This window comes from Orbicella franksi, chromosome 12 (genome assembly GCF_964199315.1).
Source record: "Orbicella franksi chromosome 12, jaOrbFran1.1, whole genome shotgun sequence".
NCBI lineage: Eukaryota > Metazoa > Cnidaria > Anthozoa > Scleractinia > Merulinidae > Orbicella > Orbicella franksi.
In genome coordinates, this window is record NC_138156.1 from 18,510,053 (window position 1) to 18,527,456 (window position 17,404).

Here is a 17,404-nt window from a genome sequence, read left to right on the forward strand (position 1 = left end):
ACTAGGTGTACGGGGACAAGGACGAAGATGGTTTCTTCTGGGGTGAATTAAACGGCCAAGCGGGTTACATTCCGTTTAACATGGTGTCAGAAATTGAACTGGAGGATGAAGAATCCGTCAGCAATGTAACCACTCCTTCTGTAAATGTTACCCAAGAATCGACCCAGCCCCCTGAGGAGAGTCCCAGCCAAGAGCCAGAAGCCGTCCCCAGGCCCTCTGAAAACTTGCTTGAAGAAAACGAATTTGACGACCCGAGGGAGAGCGACAACTATCAACTGCCTCCCAGACGAATGGTAGCGCTGTTTGATTACGATCCACAGACTTTGTCGCCCAACCCTGATAGTGAGGTGGGAAAAGATCAGGGAAAATAATAAAAGATAAATAATTGTTAATGGCTGAGTTACTGCTTGGTAGTCCTGTCAGTAATTTTGCGGAGAATGTTGCTCGTGATGTTACAGCATGTGGCCCCGTTGATTGTAACAGTTACACCGTGTATCTGGTCCGTTATTAAAACGAACTTTAGTCTGTCCACAGACGTTTATTTTTTGCTACGAGTGATTTTCTTGGAGCGCGCGAGGGATGCGAGGGCGCGAGATTGAGAGCGAGCGTGGAGCGCGTGAGGCCAGGAAGCGGGCGCAAAAAACATTATCCTCTGCCACCCCCTTGCATGCGGGCTTTTTCAAATCCCCTCTTGCGATCAAGGCAAAGGACAAAATAGAGGGTCTGAGTACAGACTAAACGAACTCAGGAATTTGAGGGTATCTCCTCAAAGCTTTTCATTACATGCTTTGAGTGAAAACTACGACATAGCGTTCGTATTTACGTAATCTTCTCATTTGTTATTTCTCAGGTGGAACTGAAGTTTAGGGTTGGAGATGTTATCTATGTGTACGGTGACATGGACGAGGATGGCTTCTTCTCGGTGAGTGAAATCACGTCACCGTGAGCGCCGTTTGAGATTTTGAAAATGGTTGTCCGTGAATTGCAAAAAGTAGCGTTTATAAAAGAATGTATGTATGGAACAAATGTTGGGAAGTTTCCTTTGTCGAATTTGCACGGTATTTATTTGCTTTTTTTCTTGCCTTGCAGGGTGAGCTCCGTGGAGTGCGCGGTTTGGTTCCCTCGAATTTTCTTGAAGATTTGTCCGATCCAGATGACGTTCCCCACCATGACAACAGCAATGACAGCGATGTAACAGTAAGTTGATTCACTTCTATCTCGTCTGACTTGTTGACGTTTTTTACATCTGGGCTCTCTGTAGCTCTTCCTGTCGGCGTTTATTGATTTGTGTCATTCCTGGTAGAACTCATGACGTTATCGATCGTTCGTTCATGCCTCTTTTTGTTTAATTGTCTCGAACTTCCCTGATCTAAGAGTTGCTTGTTTCCTCCGCAAATATGTCCTATGTTTAAAGTTTCAATGACTTACTTTGGCTACGCTCACCACTTTGAGTTCTCCTTTCATCAAACAGTGATGTCTACGAATTCTAGTCTTATAGTTTTAACTTTTCGATGAAATACGTAAGTTTAGATCAAAGACAACCGCAAATGTAAAATTATTCTATAAATTTCCACCCGAGATAAACACAAGTTGAAGGTATATGGTTGATCCCCGAGATAAGGAACCTTAAATATTGATTTGTTTTTATACGTTGGTTATTTAAGGCGCTACAGCATTGATTGTTTTTCGCTGTAGTTATCGGGGGACTGAGTACATTAGAACGGTATCCGAAAATTCAATGAGCTAGCGGTATTCCTCAGAGAAGTTGCTTAGCAACGTGACATATTCTTATGGCGCCATGTTGACGTGACGCCTTTCGCATGGCTAGTGAGTGCTTGTGCTGTATTTTCATTGGATAATAAGCATCGGAAACGGCTCGAGTGGTTCTGCGAAGATTCTCCGTTAACGTCACTCGTTTCCCCGATTGTGGACCTGGCGTTTAGTCGTTGTCTGTTTAATTATCTTTCTCGTTTCATTGATCAAAACAGTTCATTGCTTGATGGCCTCTATAGAAGGAAGTTGCTAATGTGGAAGTTTCTTCTCTTTTCCTTACTTCTGGTATTTAACTTTTTTTTATCTTTCTACCTTTCTAATGCTTTTCGTACTTAACCTTTCACATTCATGTTCCACTCTTGCGTAAAGTCACTAAAACACGACCGAAGGATCCTTTGCGAACTTTGACATATGGCAAAATGGAAACATTTGTTCATTAGAAATGAGAAGAATTGGTCTTGTACAAACTGCAAGCTCAACGTGTCTGTTTACCAATGTCATGCAAGCCAAGCAGTGTTCTCGGACGAAACAGTCGATCGTCGATTAATAGATCGAGTCTACGGTGATTGTCGTAGGAGTTGCTAAGTACTTTAACGTTTCTTATTGGAGGTTTTGCCAATCTTAGATTTTTTTGACATTTCCAAATACCCAAGTTGTACCTCTGACAGTACAAAAGAAAAACAATGATACAGAAGTGGAAGGCTGGGAATAGATGGAAGCAAGTATGGCCGCTCTCGGTCTGCCGAAAAGTTTCCGATTCTTTTTGTCCAATCGCAAATTAGAACGAGCACCCGAAATCAAGACGAATGTTGTCACGTCTGCATTGCTCCGCAAGAAAGCGTCAGCGGCGTATCTTAGCGACATCTTTGACGGATACCTCAAGCTCAGTCAATGTTTGGATTGGTTTCCGACATAACACAGTTCCATTATACTTAGGTCCTCTTAAGGGTACTCCTGTAAGGGTTGTTCTTTCCTTAATCTCCGTTGAAGCAATCATTATCTGATATTTCATATTAGTCAGTGTTTCTAACTGTCATACTGTTAGGAATCTGCGCATTTTACTGTTATCTGAGTGAAGTGATGAACGACTTGGAACACTGACGAGCCAGGAAAAACTCAAAATTATGTTAGTACTACAAAACACGTCACAACACAAGATTACTAAACCTGCAGTCATAACATTTTCATTCTTCAAGTCACTGCATGACTAGCTACCTTATCTGTATCGTTATTTACGATCAATTTTGACTGAAATTTTAATAACTTGCGATAATTCTTTTAACTAGTTCATTTTAATTGACATTTTCGTTTCTTTTTTTGTGTTCATTTGCTTCCTTTGTTGTTTCCAAACCCTAGAAGTTCTTTTGCTGCATTCTTTTCAAGTTCTTTAATCCTTGTTTTCTCGTTTAGCTTTCTGTTAATCTTGTTCTCATTTAGTTTATCTGTTTTGCATTTGTTTAATTTACTTGTTTCTCTGATATGTTTTGACAAACAGGGCTCGTACAATTTCTGATACTAGAATTTCCTGGACGTTTCCGTGACTGGATATCTGAAATTTCGACGGAAGCTAATTGTTCACGGAATCTGTGAATAAATTTGTCCACAAAATCTTACTTCCTAGCTAAAATATTTTAAACTTTCCTTGACCAGTACGAAACTTGTTTCACTGACCGCTTTCATTACGAACGAGTTCTTGAATTAATTTGCAGAATATTGATGAACAATCAGCATCACGTAAAAGTATAGTTCAGTAGCTTTCACTTGACCACCAGGGTTTCATTCATTAACTTAAAAGTTCGAACAACATGGAGTGACCAGTTTATTATTGTGTAAACCATAGTTAATAGAGGGGAATGGTTGTGAAACTCGACAAAGTTCTTTGTTGTATGTTTTTGTTCTCTTTTTTGGCCTTGACCGTGCACAAAACACAATACATAATTGTTTACTACTGACGGAGGAACTAACCAATAGAAACGTGTTGGTTACGTAATTCTTGCATAGTGTATGAACGCAAAACAAAAGACTGTGCGCGGTCGTGGACCTTCCAACATAAATGTCGACATCTTTGTTTGCTCCTTTGTTGTTTGCCGGGCTTCATAACCATTCCTTCTATTGACTATGTGTAAACGTTTCCTATAATTTGGAAGAAATTACAGTCCAACGTTACGGCGAGGAGCTTTGGAAACCCTTTTTCGTAATCTTGGTATCGTCACAGAAAAGTGCTGCCTGGCGACTAAAGTAACCCCTGTCAAGTAGATCAAATTTAAGTGTAGACTAATCTAATCTATTCTTCACATTTTCTGTCAGGAATCTTCCGTGGGTTCTTCAGAAAAGTATAGCTCCCTAAATGGTACTCATCACGTTACAGAGGACACGCCCAAGAAGAAAAAAGGAATCTTTTCCAAAGGAAAACAAATGTTCAAGAAGATCGCAAAGGGTCACAACTCACCGCGGGGAAACAGTTCCAAGAGATAGCGCTGTTAGTCGAATTCTGCTGATTAAATTATTCACAATCGTTTGTACATTAGTGATCTGAATGAACGAAATTTAGTTTTATAGCCTTTAGAGAATTGTATTTTGTATCCGGGTTACATTTTATTCAGTGTAAATGGAAATACGGCTGTAAATGTGGGCTTGGCCCTTAATTTATAAAATGAGCCCGATTTTTGGACTCGGGCTGCTTCCTGTGATACGGAAGTTATTTTACTTGCTGGTCAGATAATGTTATTATAGACATATTTTATTGACTTACTGCCAAGTCTCACTGGTTTGCAGTTTTCAGTTCTTCCCAGCTAGGCACAGAATATTCTAATGGATCGTTCTTATCCAAACACAACACAATGCACACTGCTTTCAACACGTTTTACCTTTCAAAAGCTGATAAGTGTTTGTATTTAATACGCTTCTTTCAAGAGAGAATCTGATTTGTACATTTTGTGTAAAGAAACCATATATTATATTACCTCAAGAGTGGTAGCTATTATCGATTAATATATTTAGCAGAGTTTTACCAATGTAGTCACAGAAAAGCCTTATTAATTAAAAACTATTTTACGGAGAGAATGTGTTACTAAAATTGGCTAAGTGGGTTTGGGGGCGTTTTGCTACAGTCTAAGATGTTAATTCAAGGGACCATTTCCAACTAAGAGAGGTGTCAGTCGTAAAGAGAGTTAGTTTTAAAAAAACAAACAAACAAGCAAAAAACAAAATTCAGCGTGGATAAAGCAGCCAACTATGTCCGCCTTAGAGTGGTGTTGTAACACCCAAGGAACGTGACTACCGTTGCAGCATGTCACGCATTATAATGTCACACTTATACTTTTGACGTTCTTTTCACCTAATTAGCGCCTAATATGTGACGGTCCATCAAAGATAAGTTTCCCTTTTAAACCAACCTTTCATACCCTTAACGAAAAATAGTTTTCGGCTAGCCAACAAATTTAATGAGTTACTTCGAGGGCACGAAAAACTATCCGGGGCTAGCTGCTGATTAAACTAAACCCAACAGTTAGTGGAGTTGGTATTTTTGTTTCTATTCGCTGAAAACTAATCACCAGTTCACTTGGTCGGACTGGAGGGGTTGGATAATAATCAGTTCATTAGGTAATTGAACTGTCCTACCAATGTCCAAACGGAACCTCGCCTGTGAGCTAACCAATATCGCCAGAAGGACTGGGGCTGATTGAGCGCGTGACGTAACGGTAATCTGCGACTGAGATGAGCCAGTCACGAAGTCGATGCTGTTTCCATGGTAATCAATACCAACAAATTTTACTTGTGTGCCTCCCGGGAGAAGCATGGGTTTAAATTGGAGGTGTTTGTAATCGAGAAGCCGCAATCCGCCATAACCGAACAACACAGACTGCAAAAATCCCCCAGCACCCGTGATGAAGTTCACAGCGCCCCCACCGTCTGCTCCCTCGGTCCAAACCATGAACGGTTCCTTAGCGTTCACATAGCTTTCCCTGAATGAAGTCTCTGCACGGGCGTATTCCCCGACATCGAGCCAGTTGACCGCGAACATTGATTTAGTCATGGCGGGCCCTCTTGGGTTCGTCCGGGGTTCATAAAAACTCAGATCACTTCGACGAACGTCGAGGCTCATGTTGACCATGAGTGGAAATCCGAGGAGAATGACATCGGCTTGCTTGACTTCGACTCCATTATACCCCTCGTATTCCGGATGGTAGTTGTTAGTAGAATCGAACGGAATAAACATGTTCTGTGCAATGGTCTTCCAGTTTTTGGAAGCATTCGGCAAGGCTTGGTAAGCGAATTCGAGATTCATTTTCGCGATCGTGTTCGTGTAGGCCGAGTTGTTGACGACTTCGGCGTCTTCGTCAGGCGGCATGACGTCATAAATGACGTAAGCTTTCTTCGAGTCGTTGTACCATGCGCGGTTGGCCCAGAATTCCGCAGTGGCTCGAATGACCGGGAAGGCCTGGCGCTCAAGCCACTGTTGATCGCCAGATGCCATCCAGAGCTGTTTGATTGCAAATGCTATGTCCCCGATAATGTGCTGCTCGTAATCGGAGTAAATCTCTCCTGGGCACACTTCTGAGCCAGTCAAGGCGCTTTCCCAAGGAAACATGGCGCCTGTGGAAAGACAATGAGAAGAAATAGATTTATACAACCCAAATACGACAGAGTTCAAATGAAGTCATTCTCTTCGCACCCACCTTTAAACCCATATTTCTTGGCTTTGTCTTCAGCTGCCTGAAGTCTTGCAAACCTGTAAGCGAGGCACGTTCGTGCAAAATCTTGGTGCAGAAGGACTAACGGAGGGAACATCCATGTCTCTTGGTCCCAAAACACGTGGCCATCATAACCATCAGTAGCCAGGCCTCCTGGACTCAGACCGAAGATCCATGAGGGACGTAATGAGCTGAAAGGAAATGACGTCATTGAACATAAACTGAATAGATGCCAGTTCAAACTGGAGTTAAGGGAACTAAATTGTTCGGAAGACGCAAACGTGAGAACCAGCTCATAGTTCTTACCAAGAGATTCAGATCACGTTCTCTTATTGTCACCGAAAAGCCCCACCGGGAAAGTGTCACTGCAGGGGTAGATCCAGAATTTTACCTGAGTGACTTACATCAACTTAACTAGGGGGATTGGGGGCACGCTCCCCCAAGAAAATTTGAAATTTATTGCTCCAGTCAGAATGCAACTTTTCTGTTTTCAGAGAAACAAACGCAGGTTTGGAAACATTTGATTGATTTCTTCAACTTTGATTGATTTCTTTAATCATTTTAACTATTCTGAATCCAACCCCGCACTAAGTTATGGTATTATTGTGTGGTTAGTGTCAACGAACGTAAGGTTTGACGCAGGCTTCAAACGAACTTCAAGCGACTGGGCAAAACCTACGATGATAATATTCACAGCAACTTCCCGGAGTTACTGAAAGAACAGGAAAAATGACTCGTACGTTTGACTTAATCAATGTATGACGGCGAAAAGCGCAGGTGAACTCCTTTGGGTAGAAACAAAAACTTCCCCGAAATTTGTCTGACAAACTCTATGAAAGGAAAAGAAGAATTGGAACTACCATTTTTTTTTTTTTACTAACATGTCGTATACGCGTGATCACGTTCGCTTTCGCGTCACGTATCACTCGCGTTTAACGTTTATCGCCTTCCTTTTTCTTGGAATGTTTGTTCAAATTTACGTTATCTGAGTTTTCACGTCCCTCTTCCGTTCTCGGACAGGAAACAACTACTGTGTGAAACGAAATGGACTTCTATAGCTATGTAGTATTTGCCTGGTATGCATCATTTGCTGTTGGTATGCTTATTGTTTGAAGTGATCGTGTTATATGAAACCTCACATAACTTGCTGTTCCACAAAATTATATTTTAAAGAGGGATTAGTCTAATCCTGTCCTTAGCATTCTATTGTTTTACTAATTCAATATAACCCTTGAATGTATAGAAGGGTTATTGACCAAGTGTGAGGTCAAGAGTTCTGAATGTCGGCCAAGTTCTTTTTATGGGTCTCGAGGTCCATAAACACGCAAAAATAAAAAACGAGGCCAATATCCAGCCTTGTTGCCGGACAAGTTTGGTCAACAAATGATAGGGTATCAAGAACCATTTGCTTGCAGGGAAACAGCGATTAATCCCAGAACACCTTCTTGGCCATTCGGTTAGCAAATTTCGCTCATCTTGCCCGCTTGCATAGCAGTCAATTACATTTTAATAAAATTAAGGGATTTCCGCGATGTTGTACCATATTTATTATTGCAACGTATGTTGGCAAGGCTGAAGAGTTGGCTTTTGTCATAGCGGGGACTTCTATTTAAAAGCGTTCCGCGTTATATCAGAGTTGTACCGTATTAATCAAAGAGGTTTAAAGCAAAAGGATGCTCATATCTGTAGGTTTTCCTAACCGAGTGGCCCTGGGTAAGACCTACAATGGTGCAGGGATTTGTTTTATTTCAAGGGTTAAGGTATGCAAGCGAGTAATATCATTTAAAGTTGAAAAAAAACACACACACCTTATCTAAATCTCATTAAGAACTTCCTTTAGCAATGTTTACAGAACGATTTGGCAGGCATTCCTCATTTATTACATTAGTTGAGCACTATTGTACTTATAAAATAATTGTCTAAAGGGATGTTAATAAGGCATCAACCTGTTAAACTAGTGAATAAGAGGTTTTTATCAATACCTGAGTGTGTAATAGAGACTACCGGAAATTGTCTGTGCCAGTGTAAGATTGCCTTCCACTTCGATCCGCCCATCATTCCATATTTCTCTCCAGGCTTGGACGTGACTTTCTAAGAGCTCTTCCGGTTTTTCCATTGCTGCTGTGTAAGCTTCGCGTGCGCTTGTCACGAAATCTTTAGCATCTAAACTGGTGGCTATAGCCGTAATAAAGAAAAACGTTTGGGTCTGCGCAGAGGGCTTGATCAGCAGACGAGGTGGTATTTCCCCCCAGACCACCGCTACTCCCTCCCTTCGACTGTCTGGTTCCTCCGTTATCCTAATATACCCTGACATGGCATTGATCTTAGGGTCATTCTGAGATTTACGCGGAACATCATCTCTTTGGAACTCTATATCAGCGCTTGGCGGTCCAACTACATTAGTCAGGAACAAGCTTACTGTGTCACGCATGTTGTTTTGTAAGGAAATCTCCGTGACAAGTACATGCTGGCGAACTCGATGAGCGTAGATCTTTTGCTCCAAGGTGAAGTTTTCGACGACTAAGCGGTGATAAAACACGCCTTGTTCGACGTTCAGACTGAACAGCTCCACGGTCGCGTTGGAGGTCAGATTACTTCGCACGATAATCGCCGCAGTCGATGGAATTCGTGCCCTATGACTCGGTGTTTTTGTTCCTCGTCCGTTGAAGATCCCAGACACGTAAACAGTATCGCTGAAAACTGTAGTAGCTAAGTAACCGTTTCCAACACTCGGGTTTAATCGAGGATCCCAGGAAAGACTAGAAGATTCGAAGTTTGTCGCATTTGGTGCAGCAATGCCAGTATGACAAAAGCAAACCAGGCAAAGAGTGATGGCCAAAAACGCAGACGTCATTTAGCCTGTGAGTGGATTCTTTGCGATTCCTTCAGCTGTAATGCAGGTCTGTACTTGATTTACTTCAGTGATAACGCCAAACCAAAGTCAGCATATGTAGCTCACTGAGTAAGAGAGCAAGACAGGGAGCAATATTTAGCTATTGGGCCCAACAGTTCCCTCAGACTTGTTTAGTTCAATGATATCCCAGTCCTCAGAAACAGCAAGTTCTCTGCGCTATATGGCGCATGACTATCAGTAATATGATCTTGGCAGTGCAATGATGCAGTATCTATTTTTTTTTGGAAGACCACCATTGTCCTTCATGGTTCGCCAACGTGAACTAAATTGATAAAAATGTAATCCACAACACAACTTATTTTGCGTTAAAAATTGGAAACACTCTCGCGCTCTTTCTTTTCTCTTCCCTCTATTTCCCATCTTTTGCAATCTTTGCGGATACTCTTGGGCAGCCATAAATTAAAGGCCATTTTTTTTAGGCTGAAGGGATGTTAGGTTTGTAACTGACGCTCTCTCTTTCCTTTCAATTCTGGATGAATTTTTTCGTTTGTTAAAAATCTTAATCTCCGTGCGTCAAGTCAGAAAAATGAAAAATGAGCTGATGACGTGACTAAAAGGTTTAATGCAATTAGACATAGATAATCTGGCAGTGAGAAGGATCAATGTCGAACTAATCTTTTCCGTTTTGAATTTAGAGTTTTTAGCAGCTGAGCGAAGCCGTACTACTGGCTCTCTGTAGGATACACGGATCTCGTACCAGAAATAATATTCGCGCGCTTGTGCCGGTCGTCCCTCTCTTCCAATCCCCAGTCAGATTAGTTGGAGAAGGGAGAAAAGGAGGGGGAGGGGGCGGGGAAGGGGGCAAGCAAAGGGTAACACTTCAGGTTAATTAATGAAATAGAAAAGAGCCGTATAAATGAATTTCTACCAAACAGTGTAAAGCAATGAAGGCCCTGTTCAGGGAAATTGTGAAAAGGCGTATCATCTCCTGACGTTATCATATCAGCCTGCGGAACAGTCGGTTTAGCGCGAGCGGGTCAGAGCGCGCGTGGAGCAAGACTCCAAGAGTACTAAGTACGATCGCGCGTTGACGACCAGATTCAAGACTAAATGTTTTTAGAACCCTACAACCACATTTGAAATGAAACAAAATTAGAACGTTCTCAGTGACCATTTTAAAAATTCTGCTCGTAGAGCGAGATGGGCTCTTCCCTAAAATTAGCAAATAAAGAAGATTGCAAATATTTTCAGCCCCCAAATGAGCCGTATCTATATATATTTTTGTGATAGATATTTTTCAAGCGTCAGATTATTTTTCACAAAATAACCGGCTCAAACTAACTTATAACTTACATAATTTTATGTCAATTCATTGAACCCAACTGAAGACGGTTATTTCAAAAACAGAAGGCTGGAAACAGCATAGCCAGCGTTTGCAGACAAATTTACACCTATTGTTTTAATTTCGCCAGCGGAAATCCGTCTTCGTTCGTAGCTTAGATATAGTAAAGCCACATCAGAATTAGATTAATTACGACCGTATTGTGACTAAAATAACTTACGCTCGATATTATCAACAGGATACACGGAATTTTCTGAGAGTAAATGAGTAATACTAGGTCTGTAACCTTTTTTCTTGCATCCATCCATGCCAGTACGCGCTCCATGTTCGTCAAAATGACATTTACAAGCCAAAAATAGTAAAAGATAAAGTTTGATTTCTTTCGATAGCATGAAACAATATGATCGATGAGCAAGCTGCTATAATACATATAGGGCTCGGCCCTCGTACAAATTCACGTGACCAGTGACGCAAAAGCGCCTGTTATCGCAGGCCAGATTTTTCGCAAAATCTCAGCTTCATATTTCAACTTTGACCTGGCCATATTATCGATGAAGTTCAATTTCAGTGCAGACAAAAAATTTCATTAACGCTCGATATTCGATGTTTAAACTGAAACGATTAAAGTGTATATTTGGCAACGCAAATTTCAAGCACAAGTTCTAAATTCCGCCATGATTATTGATGCCTTTAAAACACGCTTTTTCATTAAACCACTGAATTCTTTTTTGTAGCCGAGGTGTTTCTGAACACGTTTCAGAGCCGGTTGGAATTAATCATAAAAATTAGAATGCTGTTGCGAAGAGTTAAACAAAATTTGCTTTCCACATATCAGAATGAATTCCTTGAATTCTATCAACTGTGTAAACCGGATGCCTATTTTGAATGTATTGCCCAATTTATTTACATCTCAGCTATACCAAATCCCGACCTTTATTTCAGAATGTCGTCTGACAGGGCTGTCCTTAATATATCAAAGAAAAGCTGACTTTTGCTCAAGCGACTTGTCGTTCTGACTTTCAAAGATCTTTGATCTTCATTGTTTGCTCTTTAAACAGTCTTTGCTGTAACTGCGGTTTTAATAAAACCAAGATCAACAGCGATTGGCCGGTTGTGGCGGGATTTCGGAAAATGTCAACAATGGAGAGCGCTATTGGTGTTTCTACTTTCCATTAATATACTCGCAGACCAGTGACGCAGACATGCAGATTTTGTCGTATAGATTATTTATTTTCCTCGTAGAAAAACAAACAAGCTTATAAATGTTCCTTCGACATGGATTCGACCGACAGGTCAGTGCAATGTTGAATTCGAAAACAACGATATGGCTTTCTTTTGTCCCTCCCAGCTGACGTTAAAAAAGAAAGGTAATAGTGGTTTTGTTTTAACCATAAATTTGCCACTTGCTTCGCATAACGCAAATGATTAGCATTTGTCTTTCTTTGAAAGTTGCAGTTCACATTCTGCTGTCATTGTGGCGTAATTATTCGCTACGTTTCTAACAACTGTCAACGCTTACTTTTTGTCTTGGTTAGTGCTACAAAGCAAGAAGCCATATCCGCCAGACGTTTACCGACCTTCGACTACTTTGGAACAGAACGGGACTGTCCCTTTGGAAGTAACGAAATCTGCTTTGAAAAACGGCTCGACTCCAAACCACAAGCATGAGAAGCGAAATGTCAGAATTAGCGAGTCTGGATTTAAACATGAAACTCTCATTGAGCGGAAAATTCGAGCGGCAACTTTAGCAAAACCCGCAAATATCCGAGTAAAGGTTATGAAAAGTTACCACCCAGTCGATAAAGAAGAACTGAAGGTACGAAAAGGACACTACGTGAAAATACTCTACCAACAAAATGACTGGGCTTACGTTGTGGATTCGTCAGGAAGCGAGGGTTTTATCCCGTTGTGTTATTGCTCTACGACAAATGTTTCCACTGACTCGAAGTCTAGCACTTCGGGTTACGAAGATAGCTTCGAGGACAGCGAGGACGGGGTCGGAGAAAGGACAGCAGTGGTGGTGTACAGTGAATCGTTGACGAGTAATGATAGTCACAATTCGAAATCGATGACTTATTTTCCAAAGCGAGCTTACGGACCGCAATTAACTGTTTTGTACGACTACACAGCTCATGATGAAAATGATTTGAGCGTCTGTCGTGGTGAACTTGTGATGCTGCTGAACGATCAGGACCAAGATTGGCTATGGGTATCCACGGAAGATGGCGAAGAAGGCTTTGTACCGAGATCTTTTGTGGTTTCTCACGTGTGCGAAGGTAAATAATTTGCTCCTCAGTTAAGTCTCGCGTATGTGTGTCGTTTTAGTTTTTTATTGAAGTGTTGGAGAAACAGACAAAGGAGTAGCCTCTAAAACTAAGAGCATTTCAAAACGATACATTTGAAGACCTCCGCAAAATATTTGTTGTACGCACTCCCAAGGAAAAACCATGCTAGACTACAGGGAGAGTTGATAGCCTAGACGCATTGCTGTCTGAGAATGAGTCAGTATTGCTAACGAAAAAGGATATAAAACACAGGAACTACAAGCATGTTAACTGCCCGACTCTCATCGTCTCCAAAAGTATAGTTGTATATTTTAGAGCACGCGGGTACACAACCTGTCTTTTCAGAAGGACTCTTGATATGTCGCGATCTTGATTAAAATTATGTCTGGTTTAGATGAATTCCTCGTTATTTGGCCATTGACCTGCAACCAGTATAACTGGATACCTTTTCTTAGTTTAAGAGCTAATTTCAACGAGCTTGTTAGTTCTGTAAGCAAAGTACATGTGTATTTTTGTCTTGAGCAAAAATGTCGAGCTTAATATGTGGCATTCGGCTCTTATCAGAATAAACATTTTCATTCGGATATTCGATTATGAAAGCACTTAGCTGATAAACCAAAAATTGGTATTTTGGCAATTAAAATACTGTCTACACCTTGTTGAAAATACCCCTGGATTGTTATGGCTTTGATAACCTCAACCTTTTAATGTTTCCACATGATTCAACTCACGTTATAACACGATCAAAGCCTTGTTATAATGTTCCATTTATTTACTTAAGAAACCACATGCTACGTTATCGCAAGTCGGCTGAGTTGGTTTTTTTACTGAGGTAGCAAAGTGACCGAGATACAAGCAATGTTTCAGACAATGCTACCGCAGACAGACTTACAAAGAGTTGTGAGACGGTTTATGGTAGAAAAAGGAAAATAAGCTTTAGGATTAGTCATAAAAGAAGATAGAGGGTCAAATATGGTCAAGATTTAAAGGAATTGCAAACATTTGAACTTAGTTTTTGTCAGAATTATAGTTTGGGGCTTTTTTATATTTTAACGCAATCTTATGTGTAGTGTACAGCGGTACAGGACGACTCCTTGGGTCAATTCCGTGCAGGTACGCCTCGATCATTTTCAGGAAACAATGACAAAACGATGGCGAGCATGACTTAGTTTCATAATTATAGTAACTGAATTATCTTTGACAATACTAGATGTTACATTTGCTGATACTACGTCAAAATATGCAAAATATATCACTTTCGCCGATTTGATTAAATCTTATGTTTTCATCGATTTTTGTCAAAGGTCTACCTAATTTTACCGGCCGAGTCCTTACTTAAAATGGAGTAAATGCTTATTAAGCTTGAATGATTGATCAAGTCCACGATCAAGGAATGACTAAAAAGCAGTCAGGGTGAAATTAAATTATTCCAGTGTACTATTGCTAAGTACAAAGCTGTCTCCACGCGCAGCAAAACCCTTTGGACTCGCATTCAGTTTAAAAAAGACCCGGAAAGCTCAAAGAGCTTTTACAACAAAGTTTCTAAGTTGAGGAGAAAAAAAGGAAAGGCAACATAGCTAAACGCGAGTCAGGCAGAAGTTTCCGTGCACTGTGTCTTGAAGAAATAAAATTTGCAGGAGAAGGGCGGGGGAGCTGACGACCAGTGCAGCTTGTAAGCAGATCTTAAGATAATTATTAGGCATTGTAGGTGAAGTAAGATTTGGAATGTACGTGAATTCAAAGACAAAATTTATTGACAGTATCACTCTTTCTTAGTCAAAACGTTTTCCTATTTGAACACACAGCTTGCATGCAGCGGTTATCCTCACCGAACGCAGCCTCGCTCAGCTCTCCAGACTTGAATTCCTCTGACGTCACGCCGACAAGTTCATGCTCTACTGGCAAGAAATCCAAATCGTCATACACGGACGTGACGTCATCAGCGTCCAGTGAAAAGACTTACACGCTCAAAGGCACACGGTTAATTGTGCTTCATAACTTTCAAGGGAAAGCGTTTGATGATTTGCCTGTGAGACCTGGAGAGTACGTGTACGCAAACCTCAAAGACCAAATTGTTCCTGGTTTTATCTGGGCGTATTCGCCGAACAGCAAGAAATCTGGCTTCATTCCAGAGGATCGTGTTAAAGAGCCAGTTGTAACAGATATATGAAGGGTGGTTAGAGGCAGTCACTCCTTACGTGTCACCGCGCCACTGAAGACAATGCTTGATGTATCGAGACGCGTTTGTCATATGACGCTGGAGAGAGTGCATTTAACAGGAGCTATAAGAGCGGACACCAGCAACCTGTTAAACAGCGAAACCTTACCAGAAGAACAAGATAATAGTATTAGTCGCCCTGTAGGTTAATACGGACCATATTTATGCTCTCTTGTCGTAAACAAGCACTTTTCTCAGTCGGAAACCCAGTTGGAGGCTGGCGATTTTCGACCTAGGTTGCTAAGGAACACGGAACACGACAACATTAAACTAGAATTTCCAGAATGCACGTGCTACTTAAATCAGGATCCACTTGTTTGTCATGACCATTGCCAAGCAATGTACATCATGACCCGATTGTTGCAATTGGGTAGAAATTTACCGGAAACCCCGCTTTATTGTTAGCCGGAACACCAAAACTGGATTTAGATGAGTCCAAGGTGAACGAATGCCCTTTCACTTATACGGAATTCCGTGAACAGACTTAGTTACTTAAAGTCATGCCACACCAAGGGAGGTGATTTATCCAAATATGATTTATCAACGATCTATCATCGTCGTTGAATTGCCATTGATTTGCCTCTGACCCTGACATAACAAACTTCTGTGTAAGAAAACAAGCGATCATTCCAAGCTATAAACTTATCATATTATCATGCTAAGGAACAAAGTTAATAGAGGGGAATGGTTACGAAACTCGACAAAGTTCTTTGTTGTATGTTTTTGTTCTCTTTTTTTGGCCTTGACCGTGCACAAAACACAATAGTTGTTTACTACTGACTTAGGAGCTAAACAATCGAAACGTTTTGGTTACGTAATTCATGCATAGTGTATGAACCCAAAACAAAAGGTTGTGCACGGTCGTGGACCTTTCAACATAAATCTTGGCATCTTTTTTGCTCCTTTGATGTTTGCCGGGCTTCATAACCATTACCCTCTATTAACTATGTAAGAAACGTTTCTTTAGCTACTGTAAATTTATTGTCGGGGGAGCGGGTAAGTATGTTCGTTGGACACTATTGAACGACCCCCCTATGGATTCAATAAGCATCCTTTCATGTGCTGTATTAAGATCCCCTCCCGCCCCCCTTTCCCTACATGGGAATTCGCCATTCCGAAAATGCCATAGATGAAAATGCTTTATTTAAGGACATAATATTTGTATGATTTTCTATCAATTTTTACTGATAGTACAAAGTCCCTTTTAAATAGAATTAAATTCAAAGGGAACCTTTATGAAAAATTATTTAGGTAAACATATTAGTTGGATACAAAAAGAAAAATTTACAACACTTTGAAATGGACTACTCATGGTTTTACAACATAATAAGCTTATATTAAGCACTGGTCATTGGCTTTCCCGGTGATTGACCACCGGGACATCCCCGGGTAAACCCCGGGAACATGCGGGCATTTTTGTAAAAAATTTTGTGACGTAGGGTGGGGACATTTGATTGGTTTTTGAAACGAACGCACCAGATCCCAGGGATGCACCTACGGGATTTGTTTGGCATTGGTCAGCGTTACGTCACTTTCAAAATTCCGCATGAACATGAAGATGAGCGACCTTGCCGCCATTTGTAAGACATTTTGTGGAGAACGTCGATCTTCAGTGTTCGTTACATGTATGTTTGTTCTTCATCATGCCGTTGTACAAAGCCTGGGACGTGGTATGAGGAAAAAGAAACTCTGTCAACTGACAACAGTTTCAAAGAAGGAGAGAGCGAAAAAAATCGATAAAATTGTCCGTAATTATTGTAAATGAAGGTTTTCTGTCTTCAGCTTAGCCTCTGGGAGAGGGGAAATTAGTATGTATTTTAAGCCCTATGCCCCAGGGATTTTGTAGGTTTTTGTTTGATCCTGAAACCAAATCCCCTTTGCCTTCAATACGCTTACAAAGGAGGTTTGGGAATCGGTCAGTCCGTAGCTACTCTGCCTTGTGAGGACCCTTCTGAGTGTCAGAGAGTGCCTATTGAGCCCGCAGTCTCAGTGCCAACTTTAATGAAGCTAAACTACTTCATATAAAACTTTACATTCAATATGGCGTATGGAACACGAAGCTCCTGAATTGAACAGGTAGGGTTACTTTTTATATAAACACTTGTGCAATATGTACAAATTTCTTAGATAAAAACAAAATTAGTATGAAACTCTTCAATAGCTATCGATTGTTACTAATTTTCAAGTTTCGGATCAGGGAAGACATTCATTCCGAAGATATGAAAATTTCTACCTGGA

The 17,404-nt window shown here is 40.8% G+C and overlaps 3 protein-coding genes across 6 annotated transcripts in view; 2 read left to right on the top strand and 1 right to left on the bottom strand.

Moving 5' to 3' along the window:
* The window catches only part of LOC145463999 (RIMS-binding protein 2-like), a 31,025-nt gene extending 26,189 nt beyond the window's left edge, over positions 1-4,836 (top strand). For 3 of the 4 annotated variants that reach the window (XM_081447795.1, XM_081447796.1, XM_081447798.1), the window contains 4 exons: positions 6-347; positions 851-922; positions 1,090-1,197; positions 4,081-4,836. In XM_081447795.1, coding sequence (XP_081303921.1) covers positions 6-347; positions 851-922; positions 1,090-1,197; positions 4,081-4,248 — 690 coding nt within the window. In that variant the 3' untranslated portion in view covers positions 4,249-4,836. Of the gene's footprint in view, positions 1-5; positions 348-850; positions 923-1,089; positions 1,198-1,988; positions 3,210-4,080 lie in introns of those variants that run through there. The other variant, XM_081447797.1, reaches the window with a different exon arrangement.
* A 100-nt stretch (positions 4,837-4,936) lies between these two features.
* Positions 4,937-9,322, bottom strand: LOC145464011 (protein-glucosylgalactosylhydroxylysine glucosidase-like). Its single transcript, XM_081447817.1, has 3 exons — positions 8,450-9,322; positions 6,453-6,658; positions 4,937-6,369 (listed from the first exon to the last, which is right to left on the bottom strand). The coding sequence occupies exons 1-3, from the start codon at positions 9,319-9,321 to the stop codon at positions 5,324-5,326; spliced, it is 2,124 nt and encodes a 707-aa protein (XP_081303943.1). The 5' UTR covers position 9,322; the 3' UTR covers positions 4,937-5,323.
* A 2,629-nt stretch (positions 9,323-11,951) lies between these two features.
* On the top strand, positions 11,952-17,220 carry LOC145464029 (SH3 domain-containing protein Dlish-like). The gene is made up of 3 exons (XM_081447843.1): positions 11,952-12,030; positions 12,199-12,939; positions 14,754-17,220. Exons 1-3 carry the CDS (start codon positions 11,988-11,990, stop codon positions 15,116-15,118), a joined length of 1,149 nt encoding a protein of 382 aa, XP_081303969.1. The 5' UTR covers positions 11,952-11,987; the 3' UTR covers positions 15,119-17,220.
* The last annotated feature ends 184 nt before the right edge of the window (positions 17,221-17,404 follow it).

Excerpts from the sequence above, each read along its gene's own strand:
- LOC145464029 (XM_081447843.1), top strand. The coding sequence starts at position 11,988 with ATGGCTTTCTTTTGTCCCTCCCAGCTGACGTTAAAAAAGAAAG. Across the intron at positions 12,031-12,198 it reads GCTGACGTTAAAAAAGAAAG|TGCTACAAAGCAAGAAGCCA; the intron begins GTAATAGTGGTT and ends TGTCTTGGTTAG. Across the intron at positions 12,940-14,753 it reads GGTTTCTCACGTGTGCGAAG|CTTGCATGCAGCGGTTATCC; the intron begins GTAAATAATTTG and ends TTGAACACACAG.
- LOC145464011 (XM_081447817.1), bottom strand. The coding sequence starts at position 9,321 with ATGACGTCTGCGTTTTTGGCCATCACTCTTTGCCTGGTTTGCTTTTGT. Across the intron at positions 6,659-8,449 it reads AGTCTCTATTACACACTCAG|CTCATTACGTCCCTCATGGA; the intron begins GTATTGATAAAA and ends ATTTCCTTTCAG. Across the intron at positions 6,370-6,452 it reads CAAGAAATATGGGTTTAAAG|GCGCCATGTTTCCTTGGGAA; the intron begins GTGGGTGCGAAG and ends GTCTTTCCACAG.